The sequence below is a fragment of the Zootoca vivipara genome, chromosome 3, assembly GCF_965207765.1.
Source record: "Zootoca vivipara chromosome 3, rZooViv2.hap1.1, whole genome shotgun sequence".
Taxonomy (NCBI): Eukaryota; Metazoa; Chordata; class Lepidosauria; order Squamata; family Lacertidae; genus Zootoca; species Zootoca vivipara.
In genome coordinates this window covers 117,606,992-117,617,218 of record NC_142586.1, presented here as the reverse complement: position 1 = coordinate 117,617,218, position 10,227 = coordinate 117,606,992, and the positions used below count along the sequence as shown (strand labels likewise).

Sequence of the window (10,227 nt, the reverse complement as noted above, 5' to 3'; positions counted from 1 at the left end):
AGGTTTTAGCTTGGGGGGGGGGCTTTTTAATTTAGGGAAAAGGCGAGGAAGAGGCAACCCGATAGAAGTTTGTAAAAATATGCCTGATGTAAAGGAAGCGGACAGAGAAAAGGATTTTCTCCCTCTTGTAACACTAGGTCTTGTGGACAACCCATGAAGTCAAATGTTGGGGTAAATAAAAGAGAGTTTTTGCAGCACATGGTGAAACTGGAACTTGCTCCCCCCGGAGGCAGCGATGGCCACCAACCTAGAGGTTTTTAATAGGTTTAGACAAATTTATAAAGGAGAGGGTTTTTGATGGCTATGAGAGAACAGGATCCTAGTGCCCCTGCTCCGCTCGCGGGAGATCCTGAGCGGCGCGGCTGGCAGAGGGAAAAGGGAGGCCGCCCCTCAGCTCCTCCACTTGCTGGGGCGCCCCTCAGCGCTCCCCTCAGCGCCCAGGCGCCCCGGCGCCCCGTGTCACTGGAGTCAATGGGCAAGCTGGCCCTGTGGGAGACTCAGGAACCAAGAAGATACTTTAAAAAAAGGTATGAAAAAATCCATAACTTACTTAGGAGGCCATTGTAAACAAATAAAAACGTTAGCTGGACTCATACTAATAACAAACTTAGTTTGTCTCTAAGGTGCAACTGGAAGGGATTTTTTTATTTTGTAATGATATGTGGTTTTGGAAAAATTATTTTAAGGACTTAGGTAGGGGACGGGGAGAAATCACGAGATTCAGAGAATATGTATGGATATGTTAAAAGTTGTTTTTCTTTTCATTATTTTAAATTTGGTCTTGTAAAGACCAATAATATATAATAATGTGTGTGCAAATAAAACCATATGTCCGTAAGCCATTATCTCCACTGACCTTCATTCCAAGGAAACTGAACCCGGGTAGGTGCCTGGGAAGCCGGGCTCTCTCATTGCTCAAAGATTGGGGTCACGTGTAACAATATTGAACTATGAACCAATAGTCTTACCCAATTCCCAATGTCGTGCCAAAGTTACTTTTAACTCTCCTCCTTCATTTATGCTAAGAACCACGGGTATTCATTTCGCGGGATCTGCTCCACCCGGCACGGACCCACTCACCAGAACCCCTTTGCTGCATCATGACATATAGACAATTACGGAATCACACCAATATCCTTTATTCTATCATTAAGAAAGCAACGCATCAGCAGCTCACTAAGCAAACAGATTATGTCCACAGCTGCTTGGCTACTCCCCGCACTGGGCACGTCTTGACTTCTCAGGGAGCTGCGGAGCTGGTTCAGCGGCTGCATCATGCTCGCGGTAACGGGATCGACTTCACCAGCGATTCAAAGTCCATATAGTGCCAGCAGTTCCACCAAAAAATGGGAGGCTTAACTGGCTGGTCGCCCCAGAGCTTTGGTCTATACATACAAGGAAAGGGAGCAATACAATTGGGGGGAAGCCTGACACCTCCTCCCCATGGTGTTACAGATTGGTGGAGAATGCGGGCAGCAAAGACGGTACACTCACAGGGTAGACAGAAACATTACAGTAGATTCTACAAGCAAGCCCTGAGAGACAGAAAGGCTGAGATGCCCCAATTCCTCTGAGGGGGAGTCAGGAGCTGGCAGGAAGAAAAGGCGCCTGCAATTATTGGCCAGCCTCTCTGAGGTCACATCATTTCCTCTCCGGCAGAGGTCCTCCGTTTGCTCTTTGGGTGCCAAGCTTCCCTCCTCACGGCGTCAAGCATTTCACGCCAGCGTCTTCCGCGTGTCCACAGTTTGTTTTCCCCCAGCCGGAAAAGCTACACTGGAGCAAGCTCTCCTCCGTCCCCTTGCAGGCCACGTCGTCCATCCAGATGCGTCCTTTCCCTGGGAGGAGAATTGGAGACCACCATCATCGGCTGGGATTCCTGGCCCCCAACAAACCCAAGGCACCTCCCTCCCTCTGGTCACCATTGCTACGAGAACATCCTTGACCAGCCAAAGCTGTCAAGGAAGGAGATTCGGACTAAACACCTGGAATAACTTTCTGGGAGTAAGAGCTATTCAGCAGTGGAAGGGACTCCATCAGAAGGTGCTTGGTTCTCCTTCACTGGAGGTGTTTTTAGCAGAGGTTGGATCGTGGGTAGGCAAACTAAGACCTGGGGGCTGGATCCGGCCCGTGGACGGACCGGGAATCAGCGTGTTTTTACCTGAGTAGACGGTGCCCTTTTATTTAAAACTAGCTGGCCCTGCATGCGTTGCTGTGCGTTAGTCTGTGAAATGGAGGGTAATAGCCCCCCTTCAGATACCCCTGAGCCTCAGAGTCCCCCTGAGTCGAGGCGAGATACTGTGTAGAGGGCAGGTTTCATCCCTGTGTTCCCCCCCCTGTTCTGACCCATTACGTATCCCTGCCCTCTATTGGCCCCCCACCCCCCACCTCCACTTGGCCTAGTCTGGAAAGTGGCCTAGTCTGCAAAGGCGAGGTGAGATATTGTGGAGAGGGCAGGTTTCATCCCTGTGTCTCCCCCCACCCTGTTCTGACCCATTACTTATCCCTGCCCTCTATTCGCCCCCCCCCCACCTCCACTTGGCCTTGTCTGGAAAGCGGCCTAGTCTGTCATTTGATGATGTCATTTGGTTTGTGGGTGTGGCTTAGATTTCACAGGAAGGGAGGGGGTGGAGGAGGGTACTACGCCACTTGAGGGCGCTGTTTGACTTGGTGGAAAACCAGGTCTACACCTGCCCAGGTGTGTGATTTGAGGGATTTTTGCCCCCAACAACGCTCGGGGAGTGGCCTGGATCGTTGTGTCAAAATTTCAGGACAATCGGTCAAGCGGCAACGGAGAAAAGTGTAGAACGCAGTTTCACGTTTTTTACATTTTTATATATATAGATGCATCTCTGGATTATTTGTGTTATTTGTGGGGCATAGGAATTTGTTCATTATTTCCCCAAAAAATATAGTCCGCCCCCCCCCCCCCCGCAAGGTCTGATGGGTCATTGGCCTGACCCAGCAGACTTTTCATATGTTCCTAGGTAACTTACTTGAAGAGTCATAGAATCATGAAATAGTAGAGTTGGAAAGGACCCTCTGCATTGCAGGAATCTCAACCAAATCATCCATGACAGGTGGCTATCCAACCAAGGGGGTCAGCAGACTTTTTCAGCAGGGGGCCGGTCCACTGTCCCTCAGACCTTGTGGGGGGACTGGAGTATATTTTGGGAAAAAATTCCCAAGCTCCACAAATAACCCAGAGATGCATTTTAAATAGAAGCACACATTCTACTCATGTAAAAACATGCTGATTCCTGGAGCGTCCGTGGCCCAGATTTAGAAGGCGATTGGGCCGGATCTGGCCCCTGGGCCTTAGTTTGCCTACCCATGGAGTAGTTGCTATGGAAGACGATAATCAAGTATCCGAACAGCATGACCAGTCCAATGAAGATGATCTTGAAGAATCATTGATCTTTGCTTCTTCCAGTACACTGGCATTAGTTTGCCTGTTTTCCCAAGTCATGTGTAAACTGATATACAATATATAGAATCCACAGATTGCAGCATGGCTTGGAATAGCACTTTAAAGCTTTCTTAAAAGCCTCAGCAAAAAGAGGGGGGAAATAGAGGTTATAGTCCCTGTGAGGTTTTAATTCTAGGGAAACAGGCCTTTTGATACACCAGCTGGGACCCCAGAAAATCCCTCTTGTCGAGAGAGACGGCTTTAGCTTCTGGCCAGTTACGGCTGGTGCCTTTATTCTGCTGAGTAAGCAGGACCAAAATCAACAGCTCGTTCACAGTCCCATTGCTGGCATCCCTGAGCACCCTTGGAGGATTTTGAGTGTAGGACTGGTCCATTCTCAAGCAGAGAGTGTGTCTCCACCCCCATTCGATGACAACCTCTCAAATCCCCATGCTGGAAGTGGTGACTCAGGCCTCATCCTTTCCAGCCTGTGAATCAACAGCAATAAAGAAGATCTCGCTCCCAGGACTCTGCTAAAGATTCCCTCCACAAAGTGGATAATGGCGATTAAAAAAAAGAAAAACTGAGCCAGGAAAAGCTCTAGCTTAGCTTTGCCAGGACTAATAGGAACCAAGTGGAGATCAGAAGGAGGTTTCTAACTCATCGGAGAAGGGACATTTCCTTGGAAAGGCCACAGGAACAAAGAGAAATGCTTGGAACCACAGCTGGGCCGGGCCTGTATATTTGTTCGGCACGGACCCCACTCTCTCTCAAAGGCTGGGGCTGGTAACCACATGGAACTTGGTTCGGCTCATATTTCAATGTAGATGAATCTAAATTCACACTCTGTGGACTGATATGCAAATGAAAAAAGGCAGCTGTCCTTCAAAATTTGCATTTCTTTGAATTTCTTTGTGATGTGGTTCTTGAACACCCCCAAAGTACAAAAATGCAAGTATGGAGGGAAAGTGTGCCCCCAAAGTGCACATTTTAGTGAAAACAGAATGCGGAAATGCATTATCTTAGGTAAAATTGCATACAAAATGTGTATATTGGGAGAACTGCACACTAAGATGCTGACAAATTTCCTTGGGGGTTTAAAAATAATAATTTGCAAACTGATGCAAATATGTAGAGGACTGAATTTAAGACTGGGAAAATGAGGAGTGGAGAAAAACTGAAATTGACAGACCAGCTCTATACCTGCCTTGAAGCTGACTTGAAGTTTTAAAAGGGTTGATTTGTCTCCTAGGAAACACAGACTTCAATGAGTCTTATGGGCATACCTACCAAGTTCCGGTGGGAGAAATAAGGGACCGGACCGGAAGTAGCAGACCGGAAGTAGCGCTGCCGCCATTTTGGAACTGGGTAGAGCTGCATCAAAAGTCGCTTCTGAGCATGCTCCGTCCAGTTCCAAAATTGCCGCCACGCCAGAATAAACCGGGGAAAAACAAAAAATTCCGTTTTTTCAGCTGAGAACAGCTAGAAAAACGGGGGTTTCCCGGGGAATACGGGAGACTTGGCAGCTATGCTTATGGGGGAAGCTCGCAACTTATGCATTTAATTTGTGCTCATTCAGCTTTACGTGCATAATAATAATAATAATAATAATAATAATAATAATAATAATAACTAGGAGAAAGGGGGAGAGGCTTCCAGGAAATAAAGACTTTGGCAATCCCACCCGCCATTGAAACCTATACACAATTTTTGGCTTTAGGCACAATGCCTGGACTGTTGCCTGTGTTTCAGTAACCCTTTGGGCAAACATCCTGTTTATGCAGGATTGAAGTGTAGGGAGACAGAGGACACATCAGAGAAGGAATATAGGAAGTTGTCTCTATTTGTCCCTCCAGACCTGACTCTGGCTGGCAGCAGCTATTCAGGGGATTGTGTAGAGAGAAGCTTTTCCCTTCAGCAGCTGCTCGAGACCCCTTCTACTTATGATTTTATTTCTTTGCTACATTTACACGAACACCCCATGGCGGAAGTTCGCGAGGCAAAACGGCAGAAACAGAAATCCCGGAGGGGGCTGCTTTGTGCGTGCAAAAAAAGACTGAAGCAGGGGAAAGAATCGGGGCGGGCCAGACATATTTGCACAAACTAGTCATGCAAATTTCAAAATATTTGCAGACCGGCCATCCTCTCTCCCCGCCCTGATCAAGAGAGGTGATGAAATGCTGGAATGGTACAAACGCAGCCGTGGCTTGGATAGCGCCAGGGGATCTCCTGACCCATAACTTTGGGGTTCTGCTGCCGCTCAGCGGGGCTTGTTTGGAAATGGTTCTGGTCAATTGCACCTCTCTCTGCCTCTCTTTCCCAGGCAGGCAGGAGCGCCTGGGTGGCCCCTGACCACACAAACACCTTCCCCCAGGCCCTTGACCAGAAAGAAAGCCATTACGTAAAGGTGGGCATTCTATGGGAGACTGAAATCAAAGGCTGGGAAGTGCCAAGGATCTCCTTCCACAGTTCCTGGACTCTGGCTCTTGTTCCCTGCATTTCTCCCAGGCTGGGAAATTTGCAAAGTTATGGGAGGTCAACACTATCAGTATCGCTATCCTTGTGTTGCACAGCACGGAGAGACTGAAATGTGAAAGGACGATGGCTCTGTGGCAGAGCATTTGCTCTGCATGCAGAAAGTCCCGGGTTCAAATCCAGCCATCTCTAGACTGATGTTCATCAGCCAAAGGCCTGGTTGAAGAGGAATGTTTTCACCTGGTGTCTAATGAAGGCTCCAGGGTGAGCCACCCGGGGAAAAGCATCCCTCAAAAGGGGGGGGGCACCGCAGAAAAGTCTTGTTCTTATGCTGCCATGCTCTGGACCTCTAGTGGAAGAACTGTCTCAGATGATGATCTCAGGGTCCAGGTAGGTTCATATGGAGAGAGGAACATGGAAAGCTGCGTCAGAGTAGCTCAGACCATGGTTCCATTTAGCTCACAGTAGTTGGCAAGGGTTCTCCAGGGTTTCAGCTATGGTTTTCTCCTGCTCCTACCTAGAAATAAAACTGGGGGATGAAACTGGGACCCTCTGTATGCAGAGCCAACGGCTAGTAGTGCTGCTGCCTTTACCTTGCCCAAAGACAGCCACCCTGTAAATCTCTTCTGCGCCTCGGAAGCCCAGCATCCGGCACACCACATCTCCATCTTTCTTGTCCCAGCCGTCGTCACAAACGGTTCCCCACGATCGGTCGTGATAAACCTCCACCCGCCCTTCGTGGGGGCCTGAGCCGTTCACCAGGCGGATAATCCCCTCCTCGGAAGCAGGGGCTGCAGGGTAAGGCAGGGGAGGAAAAGAAGATGAGACAGGTGGCATTAAAATGGTCAAATCAAGAATTCATGCTTTCGTATTTTACATTCCTTCGTTATCGCTTGATTTACAATTAATTTCGCATTCTGTTCTGAATATATTGCTTGTATTCCTTTTAAAAATTTATCTCCACAATTAATTTCTTCCAACAATTTTCTCATGAAATCCCAGGACACATTGTCAAAAGCTTTTTCAGCATCTATAAACATCATTGCCGTTCCCCCCCCCCATTCTTTACCTCCAGGTATTCTATCACGTTTAGAATATTTCTTATATTCTCCATTTGTCTACCTGGAAGAATTCCTGCTTGATCCTGGTGATCCAGATGGGCACATGAAGGGGCTGAGGCTCACAGAGCTTTTGTGTCCGTTTGCCTTGGCAGAAAGCTATGCCAGTACATACTTCCTCCCTGCCTGGACATCTTTCTCTTTTTTCATCATGCCTCCAAGCTGACTACATGTGCATGTCTGAGCTCTGAAACTCAGACACCATTTAGAGCTTAGTTTTTGTGCTTCTGTAACTTAGATAATAGTGAGAAACCAGCCTTCATTTTGCTACTGTAATTGCTGCTTCAAGACCCATACTATGTAAGTAAATACTACTTTTACTTCTTCACAAAACGATGTATGTGTGGTTGTTATTTTTAAAGGGGAGAAAAGAGGTAATACCAAGAAAACCTAGCCTGCCTTAAAGCAGAAAGTATTGTCTCTGGAAGGTTAAATCAACCTTGTATTAGCTTCCAAGTTTAAACAGCAAAGGATGGTTCCCTGCTCATCTCACAATATATCCTCTTCTACTGTCAAAATCCATTCCTACACTCTCTCCTAAGGGATGTTCCTTCCTCTTCCCACAGATCACAGGGGAGACCTGCACACATCTCTTTCCAGTTCCTAAACAGGAGAACTGAATGCCAGACACCACCTTGAGCAGGACAGAAATACATCCAGTGTCAGAATACCACCATTCCAAGTACTACCTCTTTGCACAATGCAAAATTAGCTTACAACACTATTTTTCGTTTAGAGAAAAGGTGAGTAAGAGGCCACATGACGGAAGTTTATAAAATTATGTTTTCATTGGACAGCCAATGAAGTTCAATGTTGGAAGGCTCAGGGTGGATAAAAGAGAGGACTTCTCCACACAGTGCAAAGTTAAACTATGGAACTCCAGTTGCCACTTCTGGGAAATCCACAAGCAGGATCTGAACACAGAGTCCTGTCTCCTCCTGAGATTTCCAGCAGCTGGGATTCAGAAACATTGCTGCCTCAAACTGCGGAGACAGAGCAGAGCCATCCTGGCTATTAGCTAACGAAAGCCTTTTCCTCCATAAATCTGTCTAAGCTTTCAAAGTCACCTAGGTTGCTGGCCATCACTGCCTCTGGTGGGAGGGAGTTCCATAGTTTAACCCTGCGCTCTGTGAAGAGGGACTTTCTGTTATTTGTGCAGCTTATCTTTTCATTGCGGATAAACTCTTGTGTGTGTTTCTCGATGCGAGGATAAGCTCTGCGTAGCAAACGGGAAAATCGGATTCATTCACCTCCCAGCGAGGCAGATTCTCCCACTGCCGGGCAGCAGACCAAATTGTTTTCAGCACAAAACCGGGAACAAAAGACATCCCTTCTCCAGGTTAAGTGGGGCCAACAACTTGGATTGCAGCGAGCAAAGCGACGAGGCTGCATCCTCGATGCTCTCCCCACCCCCTTTGGCCTTGACTCTTTGCCGATTGTGTCATTGTGCACAAAAGCACGAGGCAGGTCCCTCTAATCCTCCACGGCCCCTGACCTCACCCATTAAGCCATCATCGCCTGCCTCCTAAAGGCCCCCGGAAGCATCTTGAAGCCATTTGTGGCTGTCTCCTTGAGCAAGGGGCACCCTGGGCCCTGCTGATTGCTTGCTTGCTCCGAGGAAGGCTGGGCTGCGTTCCAAGCTAGTTATCACACTCCTCAGCTGTTGGGTGTGGACACATATCCCTCCCTGGTGGGATATTTCACCTGCCGGAACAACGGCTTCATCACTGGGTTTGGTTTAAGAGCAGCACCTGTTCTGAACGCAATAGCTAGGTCCCATAAATGGATGCTAACTGGAGCCAGGAGACTGGGCGGGAGATCAGGCCTGGGCGGGAGATCATTTAGATTGTGTGTGTGTGTATGTGTGTGTGTGTGTGTGTGTATTTTTTTGTCCTGCAGTGTCTCCAGGAAGGGTAGGGGAATTTTCATGCTGTACCTAAATGGCCTCGGTCCAGTATACCTGAAGGAGTGTCTCCACCTCCATCATTCTGCCCGGACACTGAGGTCCAGCACCGAGGGCCTTCTGGCGGTTCCCTCGTTGCAAGAAGCCAAGTTTCAGGGAACTAGGCAGAGGGCCTTCTCGGTGGTGGCGCCTACCCTGTGGAACACCCTCCCAACAGATGTCAAAGAGGAAAACAACTACCAGACATCTGAAGGCAGCCCTGTTCAGGGAGGCTTTTAATGTTTAATAGATTATTGTGTTTTATTCTTTTGTTGGAAGCCGCCCAGAGTGGCTGGGGAGATCCGGCCAGATGGGCGGGGTATAAATAAATTATTATTATTATTATTATTATTATTATTAGGGATGGAGGAACCTGTAACTCTGCAGATGCCAGATCCTATATCGGCTCCAAGAGCCAGCATGGCCAATGGGCATGGATGATGGGAGTTGTAGTCCAGCAAGAAGTGGAGGACCACAGGTTACCTCGCATCTGTGTGGGATGTATCCTTCACTGTAGCAGTCAAATACAACATTTCCTAGAGTGGACACGCAGGGGAATGTGGTCCAGCCAGGAGGACTTCCTGTCACACCTGGTCTGGAGCACCCTCCCCCTGCATGTGACCAGGTAGATGGGCGTGACCCTGGCAGACCCTATAAAGGGGCTAGTCACGCAGCCATCTTCCTCTTTTGGCTCATTTTCATCTTTTGCTCTTTTGCCATCTTCTGCTGGCTCTTAGCCAGTAGCACATGGCTCATCCTTTCAAAGGATGGAAGCCACAAGGTAGAAAGTCTGAGGCCTGGCTCAGACTTCTCTTCTCTACAAATGTACCTGTAACCTCAAGCTAAAGCCTGCCTTCAGGACAATACTGAGAACTGAATGTAAGTAAACTTTATCATTACTTTTAAAGAGGGCGGCTGTGTCATTATTGTTTTTAAGAGGGAACTAAAGGGGAAATTTACCCTGGACAAGCCAGAGACCGGATTGTTTAACTCAAATGATTCTCAGGAATCCATTAACTAGTTAATGAGTGCCCACAGGCCCTGTCCCTGCCTCCTTCCACCTGGTCTAGGGCGGGGCCTGGAGGGCCTCATAAGGACTGCCGCCGCTGCTCTGCTGCTGGTGCTGCCCAGGGGAACTTAAAACAGCACAGAGTTCTTTTTAAAATGCCTTTTAAAGAATTTTATGTTTTTATTTTCTTGGGGTGGTAGGTGGGAGGGTATTTTCTTTGGGGTGGTAGGTGGGAGGGATTTTTAGTTGGGTGTGGGAATCTGTTAAATTTTGGTGT

At 48.0% G+C, this 10,227-nt stretch overlaps 1 protein-coding gene across 3 annotated transcripts in view; it reads right to left on the bottom strand.

The window, feature by feature from the left end:
* Positions 1–1,115: 1,115 nt before the first annotated feature.
* The window catches only part of SCARA5 (scavenger receptor class A member 5), a 95,527-nt gene continuing 86,415 nt past the window's right edge, over positions 1,116–10,227 (bottom strand). For all 3 annotated transcript variants that reach the window (XM_035110732.3, XM_088666982.1, XM_088666983.1), the window contains exons 8-9: positions 6,475–6,672; positions 1,116–1,835 (exon numbers count right to left, since the gene is read on the bottom strand). In XM_035110732.3, the coding sequence (XP_034966623.1) occupies positions 1,699–1,835; positions 6,475–6,672 (335 nt within the window). In that variant the 3' untranslated portion in view covers positions 1,116–1,698. The remainder of the gene's footprint in view (positions 1,836–6,474; positions 6,673–10,227) is intronic.